Source organism: Pagrus major, chromosome 7 (genome assembly GCF_040436345.1).
Source record: "Pagrus major chromosome 7, Pma_NU_1.0".
NCBI lineage: Eukaryota > Metazoa > Chordata > Actinopteri > Spariformes > Sparidae > Pagrus > Pagrus major.
Window position 1 is genome coordinate 6,097,263 of NC_133221.1, and position 23,050 is coordinate 6,120,312.

The 23,050-nt window shown below is 42.9% G+C and overlaps 1 protein-coding gene across 2 annotated transcripts in view; it reads right to left on the bottom strand.

The window, feature by feature from the left end:
- Positions 1–353: 353 nt before the first annotated feature.
- Positions 354–23,050, bottom strand: part of syt6a (synaptotagmin VIa) — a 62,422-nt gene continuing 39,725 nt past the window's right edge. Inside the window, exons 2-7 of one of the 2 annotated variants that reach the window (XM_073470632.1) lie at positions 13,003–13,431; positions 10,211–10,772; positions 3,720–3,840; positions 2,529–2,700; positions 1,663–1,813; positions 354–431 (exon numbers count right to left, since the gene is read on the bottom strand). In XM_073470632.1, the coding sequence (XP_073326733.1) occupies positions 360–431; positions 1,663–1,813; positions 2,529–2,700; positions 3,720–3,840; positions 10,211–10,772; positions 13,003–13,431 (1,507 nt within the window). In that variant the 3' untranslated portion in view covers positions 354–359. The remainder of the gene's footprint in view (positions 432–1,662; positions 1,814–2,528; positions 2,701–3,719; positions 3,841–10,210; positions 10,773–13,002; positions 13,432–23,050) is intronic. The other variant, XM_073470633.1, reaches the window with a different exon arrangement.

The following is a 23,050-nucleotide window of genomic DNA, read 5'->3' on the forward strand; positions in this document are numbered from 1 at the left end:
GATCCGTTTCACCTCAGTATTAAAAGTCTGCAGGGCTGGACGTTCAGCCGATCTCTGTCCGAGGACAACGAGGGCAGGACTCGGTCATCACAACACCCACATTTTCAAATCAGTGACCCCTAAAACCCGAAAAGACTGCGCTTCACACAACTAACTGACTGACGGTGGTCCTAGATCAGTTCTTGGGAGTGCTCTGGGACTAGACTTGAAGGAAGGGGAGGGACAGAGAGAGAGGCAGGGAGGGAGAAAGAGAGGGAGAGACAGTGGGGTTGTGTTTCTCCTCAATCAGACAGACGGGAAGTGGATCAGCAGGAGGGAGGAAACCCCCTTCTGGGCTGCTGGGTCACAGGTGGCTCTGCTCAGGGACTCGCAGGGGGCCGGGGTGAGGGGCAGGAGCCTTGGCTGTCAAAGCTGGCTGTCCTCGCCTTCCACTGCAGGACACACAGACACAAGGAAGTGATTCATAACACATATGTTGATTTTTTCTAATTTATTTATTTTTTTAAATAGCCCCGTCACTCTCTGGTCAGTTTCAGCACAGGGCAAATGTCTGTGAGGAAGAGACTGTCGGTATTCCAGGAATATATTTTTTATGCCATTTTCGTATTAAGCTTGGTGATGGTGGAGGAAAATAACACTAAAGAGACTGAAGGCACTCATACAAGGAACATAGACTCAATAAATAATACAGATACCCGCATACAATCTCATCAAACACAGAGACAAGACAAGAATCTCTGTCTTGGGTCGTTCAATTATTGAAATAATAAAAACAACAACAACATTAAAAGCCCGGACCCACACCCATATTGTTATTTTTTTAAACATTATTAAATTATAATGTGTTTCAGATAAATAAATGACACAATAAAATACAAGACTGGTGTTTACAGGACATTCTGTTAAAAACATACTGAAAACTTTGCCTCTGTTTGGGAGATAATTGTGCTAACTGAGCCACATTTTTTGGCCAATATTTGTTCAAATTTTGGCAAATTGTCCCCATTAAAGTATGCCGAATTAACTATTAGTAGTTCCTGTTTGCAGTGTACTCATTTATGTCCAGACAGCTGTCACTGGATTATATCGGTACTGAAGAAAACTTAAAAACGCAATGATTTTAAGGCAGGTTCTGTATTTATGAGGAGCGTCTTTTTTCCATGCAGATTTATGGATGCTTATTCCGTGATGGACATCAGATAATGACATCCTCAGAAAGATTAAGTCACACTAACTTTAAAAATGTGTGTATCACGTCTGTGTGTTCAGATTTGTCTGAGTTATGAGTCCGAAAAGTAGTCTGATTTTTGGCCCATCAGTACCTTTAGGGTCCAGTGTCTAAAATTTAAGAGGATCTATGGGCAGAAATGGAATAATAGATTCATTATTATGTTTCATGAGTCGCTCTAGAGAGGGCCTTTTACATTGTCTGTGTTTATACTGGCCATCACAGGGTTCTCCTACACATTTGGAAAGGGAGGGTGAGGTGAGGGGTATTCAGTTGGTTTCAATCTGGAATCTCACTGATAGATGCGACTAAATCCTACATACTGGCCCTTTAATTATTATGTTATTTTACCAGTGTCCCCCCTGCTACCTCATCCTAGATGATGATCACGTGCGGGATACTCCTTTATAATTTGTCTTCAGAACCAAACCCACCTCCTTCTCAGACTTCTTGGACTCCAGCAGGGGGTGCCAGTGTGCAATGGGCTTGCGCGGGTAAGCCAGCATTTCGTTCCAGTGGTCCCTGCCAAGTCCCTCGGCGTGGCACCCGAGCCTCATCACACCAATGATCTCATTATGACCTACCCTGTGGGGACACACACACACGTACTGTATAAATACATCTGACTTAACCTGACACGACATCTCATACATCAAATAGTTGTTTATAATTGCAAGAAGGACATCTCGTAATGAAAGGAGACACCGATCTGAATCCGGTTGTCCTGGCGATTTTATCCAGCGAGTCTGCAGCTGATTGTCTCTGTGACACTAGAATTGACTCATCTTTGGACGGCTATCAAAGGAGATCTTGATGAAAGCGGAGTGTTTTTTCTTGGCATGCTCCCTGGGTTATTAGCGCAACCTCATTTAATCCCAGCATCATAGCAGCCAGTCAAGAAAAAAAAAAGCAGGAAGCTGGGTTTCAAACTGGTATCTGCTCTTTTTATACTACACGGTATAAAAAAAAAAAAAAAATACCACTCACAGTCTGACCTTTAACACGCCTGTTCTCATTCTGTCAGCTGCACTGCGTCCACTTTTTCTCTTTCCAGTTATAGCTTCACATACTGTAAATATAAAGGTACACTAGTGCACTACTCTGAGGGATAATCAGATCTCCTCCAGATGTATAAATACACTCAGCGCTCAACAATAATTCATGTCTCATGTGGTTTTTCCACACAAAGATGACATATCCTCTTTCTACTTCACTGGAAAATCAAAAGGTTTTAACTACAGAACACAAGATGTCTCCTGCATGTCTGTGGGCCGAAAAGGATTCGAGTTTTTGTACGTACAAGTCGTAGTCCATGACGGAGATGTGCAGGCTGACGTGGTCCATGCTGTCCGGGGGGATGTCGAAGATGATGGCCTCGTTGTAGGTGGGATTCAGAGTGTTCTTCTTTATGCTCGTCTTCTTCTTTTTCAAACGTCTCCCGTCACATATGAGCGACACTTTGACGTAGGGATCTGATCGTGACGGGAACAGAGGAAGAAAAAAGAAGTGACATTATCGAAACAGGAACTGCAGATAATTTAAAATCGTGTTTTTTGGAAACTGCAGAGCGATAATTAGCATGAAGAGGCTTTGGGGGATTATTCACAGAGAGCAGAGCTTTTAACAATGTTTGCCTCAACATCTTCAAAGATGTCTGTGAAGATAGAGACATCAGTGACCCATTTTATCAACCAGTGCATGTGTGTGTGTGCGTGTGTGTGTCTTCTTTTCTGGTTTCTACTTAAGCATGAAAGCCACCCTGGAGGACCTGGCTACAGTAATAGTGCATATAAAAGTAGATGAGTCAACGCCTTGTGTAAACAAAGAAGATGGGGAGGCCGCAGATAGCATGACGGAGAGAGCTTCCTGATGAATGCCGATTTCAATCTTCATCCCTCAGCGGTAAATCGCCTCGTATGATCCATTATGCTCGGCTTCTGTCAGACGTAAGCTGCCCTAAATCTATAAACAACAAACAAGAGTTGCTTGCTTTGCAGCCCCTAATATGCTTGAAGGCACAATTTGATAGCTGCTGGGTTTACGACAACCGAGATTGAAATAATGGCAGACAGCTAAGCCCCCTAAAAAATCCCGGGGATTAAAATGTCATTAAACACGGGAGGAAAAATGCCACATCCACTCCGAATTACACCTGAACCCTGGCATTTAATGCACAATAAAATGTCACATTTTTACAAGTGATATCAGTATAAGAGGGGGAAACATGGGCATTGGGAAAAAAATGGAGTAGCAGTCGATTAAAACAAACAGACCGCCTGCAACTATTTGCTGACAATGTCTTAATATTGCAAGTGTTGAATATTAATAACTGCTGAAATCAACAGAGCGCAGCTGTAGAGACGGCTCTCCGCTGTTTGTTCACTTTATCTTGCGCGCTCACAATTGGATGTTCATGCAGGGGCTCATTCATTCTGAGCCACTGCAGCTGTAAGTGAATCACACAAACACACGCGCACACATAAACACACACCTGAGTATCCGGTGATGTCCATGGCCTTGAGGTTCCTGCACTTGATGACAGTAAGCGTGAGTCTGCCTGCGGTGGGCAGGTAGCATAGCGAAAACATGATCTCCCCGAGGTCGACGCTTTCCTGTGGGAACACGCAAACAAAACAAAACAAATCCATTTTCAGATTCACATTTACATTCAACACCGCTCCTTTTGATCCAGGGTGATGTACAATGAGCGTAGTGTCTCGTCCTCCAGCTCCGTTTGTGCGATCGATGGTATTTTTTATTTATAGTCCGAGCTGTGTAACTGCTAGAGTGCACAGTCAGTGAAGCAAACAGAGCAGAAGAGCAAAAACACTATATTTTATGTGCCACTGTGTCATCTGTGATCCTCCTCAATCATTAAAAACATGGTAAAGTTTACGGTTCCCACAAGAAACACAATCCCATTCCAACAATTGGGACTAACAAACGAGCTAATTGGAGCACAGATTAGACATAAAGCCGTGTAAAAAGAACAAATATGATGTCAAATAATGCAGCTTCTCAATTTGCATTTTTTGCTGTGAACAATTACTGTGTTATGAGCCTGTTGTTTGGTAACTGCTGCATTGTTTTGTTTTTTTAATCAGGCACAGGAGGAATGCAGGCGTATTGTGAGAGAAATGGATGATGTTTGTTGTCGTTGTATTGTCGACAATAAAAAGGCATAACAATTAAGAATATGTGCTTTTCTTACAGAGATTCAGCTGAGAGCATCGACACCACTCCCGTGTTTGTTTATGGAGCTACGGCCAGGAGGGGATTAGCTTAGCTTAGCATAGAGAGTGAAACCAGGGGCTAGCATGAGTACACCAGCATCTCTAAATGCTGGTCAGACCTGAAAATGGTAGAAACTTGTACATAAATTATTCTAATAATGGTTTTATTAAAGTTACAAACAGCTCTTTAAACTATTTTGCCAGCCTTCTCTTGTGGTGTTAGCTGAGTCGCTAATGGGCCAGTAAGTTGTACAGTATTTGTACCATCAATTCATCACTCGTAACCAGCAGGCAATGGGAAATCCACATGCCAGTAGACATAATAGACCATGTTCACAGAGCAGCCATTTTCCTCTTTATAAGACTTAAAGTCTTATAAAAGTCATCTTTCACCACTTCCTGGTTGAGAACAAACTGAAAAGACAATATTTGAAGGTAAAACAACATGTTTGATAACACGTTAGCCCCCGTTAGACGAAAGCTAACGTTAGTATTCAACCACTTTCTGACTAACATTTCAGTTTATACAGGAAAAGGCGGAAAATAACTCTGGATGTAGTGATGAAGTTGATTGGCTGAATACTGCATGTAATTGGTCTGTGAGTTTCCTGGGCTGCTAGTGCCAGAAAGACTGGAAAATAGAAACACTCGTCTGGGTCCGGACCCGGGCAGCAGTCACCTATTAGTGATCTCTGGGGGGATGGCTGTTTAACAATGGGATGCATTTTGGTCATTTTGCTCACAAGAGGGATGGAGTCCACCTTCAAATCACCTACTGGCTCCAGCTGCATAAAAAATATGAAAATATGAATCACAAATAATCTGAAACAGCCTGAAGCACACAGGGGAAAAAAAGGTCTAAAAAGTCCGTCCAACAGCAGCACAGAGCTAATCAGATGAGAAGAGGAAACAACAACAACATCCGGGCTTCACTTCAAGTCCTTCATGTTATTAAGTTAAAAGTTTCTCCTCGAAAAATGATCTGGTTCTGAAAAATATGGCCGACCTTCTGATCAACTCTACAATAAAACTGCCAAACGGAAAATTTCATTATTCTCACCGCAGGTTTTTATTGCATTGCCTTCTGATCATGTTCCAGATGATCACCGTGAGAAAATTAGAAACATCAGATTTACAGCTCAATAACTTCAACATAATGTAGCACAATTACCCACATAATCAACAAGTGAATGAGTCGAACAGACAGAGAGAGATGCCTCATGTGAGCACGTTTCATATAATCTAAATTACCGTTCAGACAAAACTTTCCAACCGCAAATAATCGCCTTCTTGTGTGTAGGAGCAGTCGTGTGTGAGTCCCAACTGAGCTAATAGTCTCAAGTGGACTGAAAGTCCTGTTGTCTGTCTCATGCGAGTTCTTAGCCACCATCCTATAAACAGTATTAAGGTCGCGCAGACCCCTAATCTCTCTGAATGAGCTCGGCGAGAACCCCCGCTGATTGGCAAATCTCCACACGTCTTGTCTGAGCGCTGCAGTCTTAGCGTCTCCTCACACATACAGCTGTGCTTCGGCTTTCTCTCTGCTGCGGAAGTGAGGGATTTCTTTTGAAGGGTGTGAAGGTTCAGCCATAATGTGAGAGCACAGCAGAAATGTCAAGAGTTGTAAAAGCATAAAGTGACACTTTGATTGTCCTTGTAGGAACACAAGCTGTTTCGGTGCCAGTCAGTATCATCTGCATGACATTAATCACGTTTAAGCCACGCTGGCAGCGAGACTGCGGGGATGACGATGTCAGTCTGTTGAGCGGTCGTTAGGTCAGACGGGAAAATCTTATATAATGAGCAGTTTACTGATATCTATGAAATCCTGCGGAGACTTTTGTGATCCCAAGATGATGTATCCCAATAACTCTGGTGATCCCCTGACATTTCACACATGATAAACAACGCAAAAATAAAAACACACGCTGAGGTATCAGTCAGTTGGTGGTTCTGTGCCGCAGCACAGCCTCTGTAACCTCCTGCTTATTGTAGGCTGCTGTTTAAAATGCCAGCTGATAAAAGGCACAAAGAAATTCTTAAACTGATTCAATTTGCACCTCTGAGCTCCGGTCTGACGGTAACAGCTCACACTGAGAGTGCAGAGTGAAGCATGAATCACAGAGGAATCTCTCCGGGCCTGTTTTAAGAACAGCGCTGGTCAAAGACACACTGAAGATTGTAATGATCCGTCTGACCGATGATCACATACTTGCACTTTTTATAAATGGATCTGTGCAGATATAATCACATATAGCAGCTGCAACTGGTCCAAAAGATGTAAACTTTTAATACAGAGCAGTAGGGGTCGACTGATATGGCTTTTTAAGGGCCGATACTGATTATTAGCAATCAAGGAGACTAAAAAACGATATTTCGGACTGATTTCATTGCAGCAAAAATTTAAATCTTGGTGTCAAAATTTCTAACAACCAGTGATGAAAGTACAATTTACAGGTACTTTACTTGAGTATTTTCGATGTTCTGCTACTTTAAACTTCCTCTCCACTACATTTATTTGATACATTCAGATTATTCAGTGTTTATAGGCTATAAATTGTGATGCATTACCAGACAGTGTTGTGAGACGATGCTGCATCAAAGCCAAAGTTGCACATTTTATATTAGTTTATTTTATCTAAAATCTGACAGAAAAATCACAGATAATCAGAAAATGCTGAATATCGGCCCGGGTCGATAATGGGTGTACCCCAACAGAGCAGGGTTTGCAGATGTAGCATTGCTAACACAGTAAACCAAATAGACATCATGCTAGCTAGCATGCTGACAATGAATTTAGCTCTAGCAGCTTGTGGCTGTTTGCTTTCATCGGCCGATCACACCGAGACGCGTTGCCATGCTAGAAATGTGTCGGCAGCAAAACCATTGTTTTCCTACGGCACGCCTCACCTGCCATGCGCTCCTCTCTCATTATCTCATTACTAAGTTGAATTATTTTTAACTTTTCAGCGTAAGGTGCAAAGTGTCTGCTTTCTCCACTAACTACATATGATGACCGGTTGCTCACGCAGCCCTGCTCCACAGGCAAAGCATGCTGTTTTGCCCGAAAATGCAGCTTTTCCAAGGTCGGTTTTGAAGCGTCTGCACCTGTAGCGCAGAGTCTCTGTGTGATCATAATGACACTGTGGCTGCCTCATACAAAGACTGACCACCTCTTGGGTTTTAGTCACTTCCTCCATTCATGCCACTGATCAGCATGTAAAAACCTTCCCAAAATACTTAAGTCAGATCGAACACACATGAGAAATGGTCTGAAATCAATAACTCTCCTCCGCACTCATTATCTTAGTAATGCCTGTATAAGTTGGCGGTATTGATGAATATCTCTCCTTGATCTATGAACTAAGTAAAGCTGCTGGCTCTTTCCTTTCACTCTCACTCCCTCTGCTCAATATTGCCAATTTTTCCTCCCATTAAACTTTGCAGAGTCTTTTAAAGCAGTGTCTTAATCTCACCCAAGACTTCACATTGCACATCACTTCATGTTTGTGTTTTGTTTCTACCGAGCCTCGCCATCTGTGCATCCCTTTATGTTGCCAATCTTGGATTTAATGTGAGCAAGGGATTTTGTCATAAAATCATTTGGTGGTTCAATAAAGTTTGTGTGCCAAGGATAGGCCACACCGCTGTTCTGCCTCCTAAGCAATAACGTTGAGATTATTGAACGACCCTCGAAGAAGCTCAAGTTCAACAACTGGAGGGGTAAAACTGTCAGATGTAAGGGCTCTGTGGATGTGATGAAGTGGTGAGGGCTCTCAGGTCCTGAACATGGTGCCAAGAGACGAGGAACACTTAGTTCCTGCACACGGCTCCCGGACAACATCGGCGAGTAACGAAGCCCGCAGAAACATGATTGCATGAGTCAGAATTTCTTCTTCTATGTTAGTGACGTTAACATCTTATGACTCATCCCTTCATGTATTTTCATAAGTGACAATTATGTTTTTGTAGAATATTAATCTGATTCATCATATTGCACTAGTTGATATATCTCCAGTCATTTGATCCACATTACAGGGCCGCAGCCAGGAATTAAATTCCCTCAACACACTCCTTACTGAAACCAGACACTTAGAAGACATAACTCTAAATCTTTTATTATTGTTGGGATTTTTAATTTTTAATTAATGAGATCACTGTTGAATTATATTTTCCTGAAAGTTGAATAAAGATGCCGAAATGTTGCCTCCTCTCCACACTGTCAGGAAGAAAATTCAGATGGAGAAAAACTGAATCCGTCATCGATTTTTTTTTTTTGGCCTAAAAGTAGTGAAAATTTGGCATTTTGGGACATATTTTGGGATATTTTAGCAACACTCGGCACAAAGTCAATTGGCAATAGCATCACGTTTGCATTTGTTTTTTCAGCTCTGCATAAAAATATAATCCATGCGAGAGTGTTTGCTTGCTGTCCAGACTGCACCGACTATCTCAGAGGGGGACTAGATGGAACAAATTGTAACTTACATTGCTGTTGGTTGAATAAAAACAAGCCAAGCCTCATGCATTTGGAAGTTGTACCAAACTTGTACCAAACCGTGACCCCAAGTCCCTGGTGTGTATCGAACTGTGGCCTCTGTGTACCTTCACACCTCTGATGTGCAGCAGTGCAAAGTGAAAACAGGCTAGTTGAAGTTGAGCACAGATCAGAGGGTGTGGTGGTTTGATACAAACTCTCTCAGCTTGTCACAGCTGATCCAAACGCGGTAAAGTACGACAACAAAAGCTCAACAAAAAGTGTCACTTTCCTTCATTCTTTTGGCCCGCTGGTCGTGGCTCTACTCGTAGAACCTCACTTATTCAGTCCTAATGTGTTGCAGCTTCGTGGTGATGACTTCAGACTTCAAAAAACACAAAGACGTCTTTGATGAACACCTCTTGCGATGGCCACTCCAGATACATGCCTGGACTCATTCTTGTAACACGGGTGTGACATTGAGCCAGAAACTGTCTAAGATGTCTATTCTGAGCACAATGTCTAAGGTCCAGTTTCAACTAAAGTACCAAAAATGGGCTTTGTGCATGTGTGCACTGACTGCTAAAATACCCCACAGAGTACAAAGCGAATTTCAAGGTCAGAGAAATACCAAACTGTCAGAGTGCTGCTCGCACTCGTCATTGAGCTGCCACGAATGTACAACACATCTGAAGGGCTCATTTGCAAAACAGTGAGTTATCTTGCTCTTGAGTTATTTTCCTAAATAAGGATTTTCAATTGTGCACACCAGGGAATATCAATCAAACTGATGTTAGTTCATTCATTCAAGAATGGATATTATCTGTTGCTACAGCTGGACAGACACTGTTTGCATTTGTTATCAATCTTGCATGTTGTCTTAAAGGACCTATTTGTAAGAAAAGTAGATTTTTGAGTCTCATTCCCAACTCAGACTGACACTATGGGATTGTAGGACGTGTCGGCCGCCATCCCAAAGCGTCAGTTTTTGACGAGTTGGGAATGAGACTCTTCTTTTTACAAATAGGACCTTTAATGTACACCACACATTTTACTTTGCCTTTCTGCAGGACCAGAACCTACAACTTTTATCTTCATCTCCGGATGGTTTTGTTCAGTGACATCTACAATAAAATGTATTTAAACAAGACAATCGCATCCTCAACAACTTCCGTCTTTTAACGGCTCTCGTGACAGCAACCATGACGAACATTGGACCTTAAAAATGTTGTAATGCATAGTGTATCAGAGAAAAAGCCAATAGATTCTTACACTGGTGGCGTATTGGATGTCCCTCCATATGTTCGTCTCCCTGGAGAGGTCTGACGTCTCGAACAAGTTTTCCAGCACCACCTCCCCGATCATATCATGTCGAGAAAACCGGTCAAAGTCAAAGACGCTCATGTGGAGCTTCCTGACCGCCAGCTCGTCGTAAGGCACAGGAAACTGGAAGCTCTCGCTGAATGTGGGGTTGAGTGTCTTCCGGTGGACGCGAGTCTGGAACTTCTTGCGGTCGGGCAGCAGGTAGATCTTCACGTACGGGTCAGATGTGCCGCATAAGTCCTTGGCAGGTAGGTCTACTGCCTTGAGGATGTTGACTATGAGGCACTCGTTTTCGTAGTCGTACTTGAGAGAGAAGTTAATGGAGCCACAGTTTTTGCTGCTGCCGTTCTTGGATGAGTCCTCTGATTCAAGCGCCTTCTGTTGGTAGAGCTCCGGCTGGATGCGGCCGATGCTGGTGGACGTTTCCTCTTTGTCCGGCACATAATCATTTCCCAGGTCTAGACTGCTTACCTGCATCTGCCTGGGCAGGTGTCTTTTGAAGGAGTTGTGCCTGCAGGGACGGGAAGACAGAAAGAGAGAGTGACAGGCAATGGCTTGTGTTAAAGTGCTGTAGCGAAGACGAGCAGAGAAACTGCAGGTGGTTTTGACTTCACACATTCAAAGACGCACCGAGCTGACCTCAAACAACTAGCGCTGACAAAGGGTGACTGATGATGTCACCTCATGTAACCTCACATCTTCCGTTAAAGTCGCAGCTGATCAAAGACAACAGCCAATGACTAGCTGGTTCTCCTGTGGGAGGAAATAGCTTGTTGCCTCTGGCTTGTTTGTATATTGCTTTTAAAAATGCATGAGAACAATTACCCTACTATTCTCATGCCACTGTCACTGCCTGGAATACCAATTAATTATGAATTATGTATAATTTGCAACTGTTAAAGGGCCCTATATGTACATGTTTTGGTGTGTTAATGATTCACACCCAACCTAATATTTGTAATCGGTCCAGTAGATCACGTCAGCTGGCAGCCGTGACACAGCTGCTTTGTAATCCTTTGGGGCAACTGCGACTGTCAAAGTTACGTCCACTTAAAGTTCTTGTTTTTGCCACAGGCTGAGGTTGTTTTAGACCTTTTCGTTAAATAATAACATCATTTTTCTAGCCAGAAACACAAGTCTTGTTCAAGGAAAAGTCTTGCTCTGAAATCTCAGGAAGACGACGATGGAAAAATGAGCCAAGAGAGTTGGAGAGAGGAGTTTGGAGCATACCTAGACAGCATGTTCTCACTCCCAACGCTTCAAATACAGCCTGGTCATCCCTCTAGCATCCTTTCTTGAGGCACCCTGTCTAGTACAGTAGTATAAAGAGCAAGAAAGTCAAAGTCAGGGAGCGGCATCCCAAGACTTTCCCTCTGGCAACTGGTGCTCATGTATCATTGTCAGCACACTTTATTTTTTAAGTCTAACCGATGTTGTTTGTTGTTGTTATTATTGCTAACTTGACTGTGGAGCCCTTCGTGTGCAAAACTGAAGTTAGACGTGTAGGTAGAGCGTCGTAGTTTGAAGCGTAAGGGCACAGACCAAGCTGCTGAATTCGAAGAGTCAGGAGTGAGAATGTGTTGACATCGAGGAACTGCCAACAAGAAGTCATGGCTGATTATTGGACTGATTTTGACAATCAAGATGAGGCAACTGCAAGACTTCTGCTTGAACCTTGAAGGTTTATCTCATTCAGACACCGGAATAACAACCTCAGCCTGTCAGTGACAAAAACAAACACTTCTGCCACACAGTTGCCCCAAAGGATTACACTGCAGATGTGTCACAGCTGCCAGCTGAGGCAATCTAGAGGACGGATCCCAAAACTTTTTGGTAAGTATGACTCATTTACACACCAAAACATTTGACTATAGGGTTCAGGTTTAAAAATATTGTAATTCTCCTTTAAGCAGACATGTGACTCAAGTCTTTGAGTCCAAGTCTCAAGTAAGTCCCAGGTCATTTTTTCTTAGGCAAGCCAAGACAGGATTTATCTAACCTGTTCAAAAATGATGACAAGGGATTGAATTTTTATGTTACCATCAATACCTGAGGAATAAAAGGTGCAGCTGAAAAATAAAAGTAAAGTCAACATAATTTAAAATGAATTCATGAAACAACAACAACAAAAAGCACAGTGACAGCCCAATGAGGACCAAACGAGGACCCAGGAGTGACTGATGGTTTGCTGTGTCAGGACCCTTAATGCAAATTGTTGCTGCTTTAATCCAAGGACAGAGAGACGTGTGCTTTTTAAAGGGTAGCTGCATAATAAGCAGACTGATATTCAACACTAACATGCCGAAAATGTGCAACTCTGCTTACACTGGCACGGCAGTGTTTTTTCTCCACTCTGTTCCATTAATTCTCATGAAGAAGCCATCACATATAATTAGCCTTACCATAATGACCTGCAATGAGCTGCCTCTGAGGCAGCGAGCAACACGATTTACAGTATTTACTATAATTAACTTTGTAGATACCAAAGTGCTCAGATTGAAAATTCCTGCTTTCATTAGAGATATAATAAGGCTATTAGGTGCCTAGTCTCTGAAAATACACAACGAGTAGCTGCTTTTTTCTGACTTTTTTCTTTGTTTCATGACCCTCTGTGTCTTAAACTCTGCTTATGTGCGCACACATGCATGCTTGTATGTACCCTCAAGCGTATTTTCACATGAATAACCACATGGCACAGTCTTGTGTAGCATCAGTTGCACATGCACATGTATGTGACTAACCGAGTCGAGGAAGTCGGCTCAGTGGTTTGCCTCTGCATGCGTTGCGTGCGGCGCAGGAAGTGCTCCCTCATGGACAGCTGCACATCAGTGGGGATGTCAGGAGAAGTATGGCTTATCTTCACGGCTGCCTCCAGGAAGCCCATCGAGCCCACGGGGTCCTTCACCTTCTCTGTCGCCATGGTGACCGCTGGCTGCTGGGGACTGGGGAGCAGGGGAGGAGGAGGAGGAGGAGGAGGCGGCTGCAGCGGGCAGTGCTCTGGGCCACAGGCCGGGCTGAGGGACGAACTGGGGAAATGGGCCTTGGCGCGCCAAGGCTCACAGCACAGCTTCCAGGAGACGACCGTTAGAAGGCCGAGCAGAGCCAGGCCACAGACCACAAACACGCCGAGCAGGAGGCCAGAAGAAGCGTCTGGTGACGAGCCGCGGGGACCAGAAACAGAGGATCACACAATATGGACAAACAGATGGTGATTACAAGGGTTGAGGGAGGAGAGAGAGGGAGAAAGACAAGCTATTAGGATGTGATTTTTCAAACCGGTCTGGTGCTATATCAGTGGTTTTTTATATAAGACGTGGGACAGTGGGCCAAGTGCACCGGGAGATGTGCCTCATAAATATTAAAGTAACCTCCATTAGTCTTCAGTTCAGCCACAGGGTGAGAGCAGCATATTAATGTAAACAGAATTCAAAATGTGAGTATGGTACGCTCTCGTGCACATGTGCGCATATAATTTTCCATGGCAAGAGGGCTCGTTGTGGAGGTAAAAGCAATTATAGTCAGACAAACGATAAAAAAAAAGCAAACAATGTAATAAATTTGAATTTCTTTTTTACTCATGGGAATAAAACCAATGTGTCAGAAGCCTTTCTCTTAACATGAAACAGATAAAAGGAGCGGGGCACAGTCAACCTCATTTATTTCCTGCCATTTGAATATGCTTCTCAGGGAACACACGGAATAAAAAGACCTGGAGACGCACCAAGAATGCTGACGAGGACACAGAAAACACACAGGACCGTATCTCTGCTTGTTGCCCTTTGGGACATTCGCCACAGTCCGTCCATTCTTGATTTAAAGTAATTATATTTCACCTGATACTGGAATGTTTTCCACACTTTCTAAACAGTGAATTCAATTCTTTACATTTTTGCTGGATAGCTGTTTTTCACACATTTGTCTACAATAACTTCTGCAGAGCAGCTTCTCAGTGGCCTCTCGGAGCAGCCCTGAACTCTAACACCTGACACTCCAGAGACAAGCTGCTTCGAGGCACACCGAAGAAGCTCCTTTTTTTAATATTTACCTGGCTCAACCTTCGCCCACATTAGTAAAATATGAGCATCGACAGGCGCTGAAACCTGCAGGTGGGGTTGTGTTTTTTCGAGAGAATATGTGTGATTTATTATTTATATGAAAAATCAGATAGTGATTGATGTTGTGGTCTCTGGCAGTGGTGGAGGAAGAAACTCAGATTCTTTGCTCAACTTAAAAAATTGCAATATCATAGATGGAAAGTACCAGAGTAATATGCTTTCGAAACAGGTTGGATAATCGGTTAATGATATAATTATTTGACAGGTACTGATACCTCGTATTTTCTCTTGACTAACTGACTTGAGTCACATGTCTGGAAAATACTCTATTACAAGTAAAAGTCCTGTATTAAAAAGCAGTGGCAGAATGTAAATACTTAAATACAACTTTGAGGTACTTAACTTGAGTATTTTGATTTTATATTACTTCAGGACTTGTGGTACTTTTACTTAATCATCTGAGTACTTCTTCCACCACTGAGTAGCAAAAGTAAAAGTGATCATTGTGCATCAGAAAGGCTCTTGTCAGCATCATAACATAATTACTCTATTACTATTATTACATTGTATTATATTACACATTCTTGTGGATGGGTATCTTAATCTGTCGCAATCCATCACATTTTATCAACGCTTTCATGCATGATTGATTAAACCATAGAGTAATCTTGTTTTCTGTGTTTGTAAAAATCATGCCGATAAGTTTTATTCAAATAGCCTATTTGTTATTTCGAAAGCGTTACACCGGAGACAGCCTGCATCAGTGATAAGAAAAGTGATCCAGGAATAAGTTTTTACACCAGAACTTTACGATACTTTTCAACTAAACAAGCTTCTAATAATATTTCTCTTGTGCATCTTTTTGTCTGTTTCTGAAGATACATCTGTGCACTCCAGGATGTTATGCACCAAAGGGTTTATTCTGTGGGCCTATAATTAGTTAAAATAGACATGTATTTCAATGAAATCTGAACTATTGCTGTTTGATGAAGCTATTTAAGTGTTAAATATATCAGAATTTTAAATAAAACATGCAAAATCAGGAAAAAGACGACAACGTTTCAAGTACCGAAACGTTGTTGTCAATAAACTTAATCGCAAGTGAAGTGGACAGTTCGTCGGCCTTCGGTCTTCTCCTGCTGTGCAAAAGCTGCCCTAAAACATGCAAGAAAGGGAGAATTACCCTTTGACGCATAACGTCCACTGGAGTAGACGGATGTATTTTCAGCCCCAGAAAAAAAATGTACAAATAAAAAACGTATTCATCACAACACATCCTCCTGAGCCATTGCCTGTCTAGTTTTGAGAATAAGACAGTTATATGACTGCGGTACTGGATGCATCTCGTCTGCCCTCCATCTCTGCAGTAACCACAGGTGTCTGATAAATATGAGTATAAAGTCTGGTATGACCCTCTGAGATGTGGTCGAGTAGACTTATAAAACAGCATCAAAGTAAGTTGCACTGCTGGTCTTTGATGTCAAACCGGATTGCATTTTCAAAATATCTCAGTTTCGTGAACGACAAACTACATCTTTTATGTCTAAACTATCCTCAGTTGACCAAAAAGGCTGTAAAAAGACCACTTTCTGCACAAATTAAGAGCTTTCATGTCCAAAATTCAAACTAAATGGACTGTCCACTAAGCTGAATTTATAGCTTAGCCAAGCGGTGGACAGGATTTCAAGTCCGGAGGATTTATGCCTGAGGAGGAGGATTTCTCAGCTGTCCACAGCCCCGGTCTCTCTCCCATGTCATCTGAAATTTCACACAGCTCTCCACAAAGCTTTTCGCCTCGACTCGACTGTCGCTCGCAGAGTCTTCATCCGCCGTCATGGCAAATTGAAGCAGACCCTGCGCTCTGCACCGATATACGAGCGCCCGTGGTGACAGTGTATCGCTACGAAACGCGTTGACAGGTCAGAAATGTGTATTTGAGTATGGAACTGTGTCTTGTTTTACTTTTTTTTTTTTCACACTGCAGCAGAATTTCTTCAAAGTGAAGTATCCACTAAAGCGGAGTTTAAAGTCTGACACTGTGTAACCCTGCCAGATGAAATCAAGACAACAGACCCCCCCGTGTCAGCCGGACGTTCTGAGTCTTACTCCTGTCAAAAACATCTATCGATGGTGAAACAGTAAAACGTTTATATTAATGGATTTTGTCACTCTCGTTTATATTCTTTGTCTTGAATCACAGAAAATCGTGATGCAACTTTTGGAACTACAGTTCCCATAATGCTCCGAGTATGTAAGCAGGAAGTATAATATTGATAGTCACTGAAGGTTCTTCTCGTCTCATTCCCAACCAATCGGTCGGGTCGGCCACAACCCAAAGCTTCAGTATTTGTGATTTCCTTTTGTGTTCATGAGTGCTTTTTGTTTTTATTATTCCAAACCCGACTCACTTACAATCAAACACTTCCCAGGTGATTTAGGGCTCAACAAACGTGAAGAGTGCTTAAGTTGAGAATCAGTTATAGCAGAAAACATCCGACTTTCCGTTTGAAGAAAAAGCATCTGGATTATCAGTGTTTTCTCAGCATTAGGACATAAAGGGCTAACAATGAGAGCCCCGGACTAACCGGGAAAGAGCTTTAAAGCCTGTGAGTCTGTGAGTTCGGACATTGGGATCGGGCCTCTTTTGTGCCTCCTCGTCTCCTCGCTTGTTTGTCCTCCTGACTGTGACATGGAGAGCGATCTCAGCGTGTTATCTCTACGGATGTCTCAGTTCCTTAAAATGCGTCTCAAGGGCAGAGGAGCGAGTTGAGAGGAGGCTCGCCAGTCGTATTTATCTAAAGATGACCGATCGAAATTTCTGCCCTTCCTTGTTTATGCAAAGTGCTGCTCTACTCACATTCCTTCATGCCAGTTCACCTTTAATTTCCTATTATTGTAACATAATGCCATGCTGTGAATTGAATTACAAATAAATATATAAGTTGTCATGAACACTGTTCTGCTCATCAGACAGAGATCATAAAATACAGCTGTAGGCTAAAACATAACCACGGACAGATAACGCAGCTGTGCCGCACCATCACATTCTTTAAAATGGACAACGATGGACGTCTCATTTTGTTGAACACAAACACTCAGTGTGATGGGACGGCAACTGTTACTAGCAACCCCCAACGGGTTCCCTAAGCAGAGCCCGCTGTCTGAAACCGAGCAGGGGAATTCAGAACTCCCAAAAATCAGGCCCATTCACTCAGAACCAGCACTGCACCAAACCAAGAGCCACCAGGGGTTTGTTATCAGCCAAGACCGAAACCAAACGCCTGTGTGCATCTCCCACAACAATTTACATCAGTGACATAACTTCACAAAACTTTTCAAAGTGTTTCTTACCAGTAAAAGTCACAAATCAATGTCCATTCAGAAGGCCACAACAAAACGGGAGACCACACAGAGATAAATAGTTAAAATAATATGTTATTAAATCGAATTGAACCAAATAAGACGAAATCTTGATGAACACAACCAAAACTTAAACCCCGCTGTGTGGGAGTGTGGGAGACAGAGAGCGAGATATCCAATCAGCAATCAGAGGAAGTTACCTCTAAAGAAGAAGGAAGGGTCATTACGTCACCGAATCTCACTCTGGTGCCGGACTGTGGTGCCAGCTGTATTGAAGTCAATGGGAGATACATGGAGAAACACACTAAAACCCAACATATCTACGCCGTCTATCACTTCTGATGAAGAAATGCCTCCAGACATTGAGAAACACACTTCAGAGAGCAGGTTAACCACTGATTTTTTTAACCAACACGTTGTTTGTGTAGGAAAGTCTCGTGTTCGCAGCGTAATTACAGTCTCATCAGCGGAAATCAAGTCGGACCTGCCCCGTTTGATCACAATATTATCAGTGCTGTCAATCAAAATCAGCGATTAATCTACTCTCTGAAGAGTGTTCTTCATTTTCTGGAGGCATTTCAGTCACACAACGTAGATATGTTGGGTTTCAGTGTGTTTCTTACCATTGACTGCAATTCATCTGGCCCCAAAGCGAGACTCAGCGACGTGACGACCTTTCCTTCTGTTTTAAGTCCCTTGCCTCGATACAGGAACAGGTAGAAAGAGTGGAGGGAGTCGTCACGCCTGTTGCCTCGACTCCCCCGCTTGCATCTTGTAACCTTTTGTTCACATCACATCTCTAAAATTACACCGCCGCACGCTAACTTATTCTTTTCTTTACCTTTAACACTTGACGGATGCCACAGCTGATTAAAGACTTAAAAGAAGCGGATACTCTTGATTGTTTATTACTTATGATGGCTTCTATGATAATCACACCAGCTGGATCTTAATCATAAACCTGTCACCAGTCTAGCTCGGCGTGACGAGGCTAATGAGGAAAAAAAACCCAGCACTGTAATGCAGACAGTACGGCGAGTAGTTTCTAACATAATGACTGCAAAAATAGAGGCGTCGGAGCTGCTAAGTTCCCAGCCCTCGTCTTACAGCACCTTTTAGCGTTCGAAAGACAAGACGGACTGCACGCGGGGAGATAATGATGCGGTGATAGACAGAGAGGGGAGAGAACTGGACGTGAATAGAAACACGGAGTGATAGAAAAGTCATTGTTCTTCCTCTCCAGACAGATGGGTAATGGAGCAGAGCTGTGTGAACAGATTACTCCCCCCGGACCAAACCTCCCCTGACAGCGTGAGACCAGACCGACCTCAGGGTTTAGCACACTATTAATGATTACACCCACACCACGGAGGAGTCGACTATCACTATCCTGCAGTCAATCAAAAGGGTCTTTTCGGATCCTTTCATGCTGCAAACTAAAATCAATACTTCAGAGCCTGAATCATTCTCACTGTGAAGCTCCTTCAGGTGGGTTTCAGGGCAGGTGCAAAGGGCAAGGAAAGGGGAGGCGGCGGCGTGTGAAATATGAGGATTTCATTTATAGAGAATGAAAACGTCCAGGTATTGACCTCCGGGGGCCGGGTGAGTTGCGTGATTGCAGTGACAGCTCCTGTGCTTTAAAAACCGCTGTGGCATGCTTACCCTTTACCACAAGCTGAAGCACATCGAGCTCTGCGGCGAGCGACCGGTGGTGGCTGCTCTCCCCGCTGCCACTTCTCATGTCTCAGTACGATCTCTGTCCAGCGGCCAGTTTCTTGTTCAATACCAAAAACACGGCCGCATTATCAGGCGTTTCTGCGGGCGCACAAAATTTTAATCAAGGTTTGTTTTTGAAGAGGAGTCAGAGAGCAAAGTGGAGCCTGAGGGCTTTTTCTCGCTCCTCTCCCATTTCAAAAAGTAACCCGGTCATTAGAGGGAATATGCACCCTGTCTGTTTGCTGTTATGAATTGACACATCTTTGGCAGAAATAGTCCACTCCACCGAGGATAGCACACACAGGTGATACAGACGTCAAAAGGCTCTGTAAGTTAGTTAACGCAAGCTGCAGTCTGCAGTGTGATGAGGACACACTGCAGGCTTTGGTACGCCGGCACCAGGTGAAGGCAGGGATTTTACTGTCACATAAAGGGAAATTATCAGAGGGGATGATAATGTAAGTTGTCTCTTTGTTGAAGGGATGAAGGTCTGCATGTGTGGATATCTGTAACAGTGGTTCCCACCTTTTTATAGCATCTTAAAAATTGAGCTTCAACATAATAGACTAAATCATCGTGACGCTGGTTAGAATCCCTGGCTCCCCCAGCTGCATGTTGAAGTATCCTCCAGTAAGATACTGAACCTTCAAATTGCTCCTGATGAGCAGTTGGCAAGTCCATTTACCGTCCATTTGGTAGAAAAGTGGCGGTTGCTTTGTTTATTTCTTGTTTATTTCTGTTGTCATCCGCCGTCAAAACTGTGAAGTTTAAAGCTGTATAGTTAAACACGATGGCTCGACCTTTCTGCTGTTTGTACCGTGCTTATTTTAGGTACTGTGTTGCTTTGATATCTACACGACAGCGACATCTCGGACTAACCGGTTTTCTTAAGTCTGTCGCCCAACAGGTACATTTGGTGTCCAGCCTCGTGTTGTTATTAATGAGGTATGACAGCATCAAACATGTATTTTTAGATGAAACTATAAGAAGAAATTGCTACATTATTGTCTTAAAGTCTTGGTGGTTTCTCTCCTTTAGATATAATGATCAAGAAGATATTAGTAACTATTGACAGGGCCTTCCAAACATTTAGCACCCCATTAATTGATACAGTCCCTGATCGATAGGCCATAAAACCACAGCTGCCTCGTGCACTGCTGGCCTCACTTACCTAAAGGCCATCTGAGGATGGTGGTGACTGCCGGTGCTGTCTTCGCCCCGTAGCCCACAATTACTCATGCTCGCTGCCTGTCACATGTGACATCTGATATTTCCGCAGGAAAAACACAAGAAGTGCAAAATAATATTTGAAAAAAAAAATGTATGACAAGAAAGAAAGTTGACTTTTAACTCTCTGACTTGTCTCTTCAGATTTATATTCCTTCTGACAGGTTCAAACATTTCTGACAAATGATCTTTTTCCTCCCAGCCGCCACAGATGCCATCTATATCTACACTTTTTTCTTCTGGCATCGGTGGAACGGGATAAATAGCAGCAAGCTCAGAAGTAATTTCAGCTGAGATATTAAGTGTAAGAGGATCATGTGCAGTTGGCTTGTGATTAACGGCAACCATTTCCAGAGAAAATTAAACTAGCTGAGTAGAAAGTACACTTTAGACAACAGGCAATGACATTTCCTGAAATTGGAAAAGTGCATTGAGTGATTCTAGCATAAAAATAGGCTTTGTGGTTTCACTACAGTCGTCTTAAATTGTAAATGTTTCCACAACACACTTGTTTCAGAAGCTGTCAGTAGTGGCTCTCCTGTCTTCCTTCCCAAGGGGGGAAATAATACCATCTTAATCTTGATGTGGGTACCTCAGCCATTTTTGGATTTCTGTATCCCATGGTGTCTTTTTCAGAGCAATCAGAAAATCCCTTAATCCTCCAGATCCTCAAATCCTAAAGCCCCACCACATGCGAAGAGGAGTTTAGGCCCAGCAGATCAGCCGGAGGTGTGAAGATGATTTTGAGGCTGTGGAGGGAAACATTATACTTACTCTAACTGCACCGTGACGGGAGAAAAGATGTTTCATTTACAGGGAAAACTCTCTAAATTAGGCTCGCCAAAACATTTCTTTGTAATCATCCTTACTTAAAATGTTTATAAGAACGCATTAGCCATTATTGATTGCTTTAATTCCGGGTTCGTCTGCGTGTAGACGTCGAGGATGTAAACAAGTTTTAATGAGCGCGATGGCGAGTCAACACTCAAAGTAGCGGGGATGGATAAAGATGTTTCCTTCCAGCTTACTGAGGATTGCTTTTTTATTACAGAGTAAACTTCCACTCAGAGCACCCAGTTGTGTTGGGCAATAACGATGAAAGAGACAGAAAGTTCACAGCCTTAAGTGAAAAAGCCTGAATATTGGGTACTGTGTCAATGCAAGCGGCACAGACAAAAGATTTCGGGGGGATGAATCTCCTCCACAATATCCCCCTAAAACCATCTACTCTTGTTTGTCAGAGGAATCATTCAGGCTGGTTGACAGCTCCAACCTGTGAGGCCAAGAGAGATGCTGTCAGGTGGATATATGTCCAGATATCTTAGCGCTGTGTGATGGAGCAGGGTGCTGTTTTTACTTTCCCGTCTCGGTTTTGCCAAAATATGCGACGGGAGCTGTCGTGTCCGGGAATGTGTCATCGCGAAAGCGTTCAAACTCGGTGACAGCGGGAGGATGACGGCAGGAGGAGCGAATATTTAGCAGCTGAAGTGCAAAATGATAAATATATTCAACTCTGCTTATTGCCATGATTTAAAATAATGATGAGTAGACCTCAGGAAGAGCAGCTGTTAACAGCTACGAGAGGTATTAATGATTAAAGCCTCTTTAATTTTTAAAGGTGTTATGAGGGGAATTGTTTGCTATAGATGAGGAAATGAGTGTTTTGGGGAAATGTGCTTCTTTCCTCCCTGGTGGAGATGAGATGAGAAGATAAATACCACTCTCATACTGTACACTAGCAGCTAGCAGCTTAGCTTAGCAAGAAGACTGAATCAAGAGGAAACGTCTAACAAAATCAGTAATTATCACGTTTTATCTCGTAGAGTTTTACCGATATTTGTTGAGGAATTTCGCTCGACCGTTCAGGAGAGATGAACAAAACTCAGACTTGCGTTGAAGTAGTTTATACAACCTTGCAAGGAGGAACAAAATAACCGCACAACTGTATGCACAGTGCACTGTCAAGTTAATCCTCCCGAATCCTTCTCCAGTGTCTCGTTATATCCTTCAAGCTCAGAAAACGTGGGAGACAGTTAGTCAGCTTACAGCAGGTAGATCGAAGGCCATCCTATGAGTTTACAGAAACAACCTTGGTTTGTCAGTTTTGTAGACATCTACAGCAGCAAAGACCATGAGAGATATAAACTCATAGATCAGACGTCACTACGCCCTCATCCATACCTTATCGGGCCTAACGTTTACACAGGGTACGTACGACATCTTATCTCGTGAGGCCAGAGTTGTTCTGGGCCTTAGATTTGTCTCCCACACTCCCCTTAGTTTAACTATTGCTTTAATCAAAAGCTTCATTAGATGGATTTCCCATTTACAAAGACTCGGGGATGCGTGCACAGCATGAGTGTAGAAAACTCCACACTCCCATTTCACACTTTCAGTATCAAGAAAAAGAAATTACTTTGTGGAAATCAGT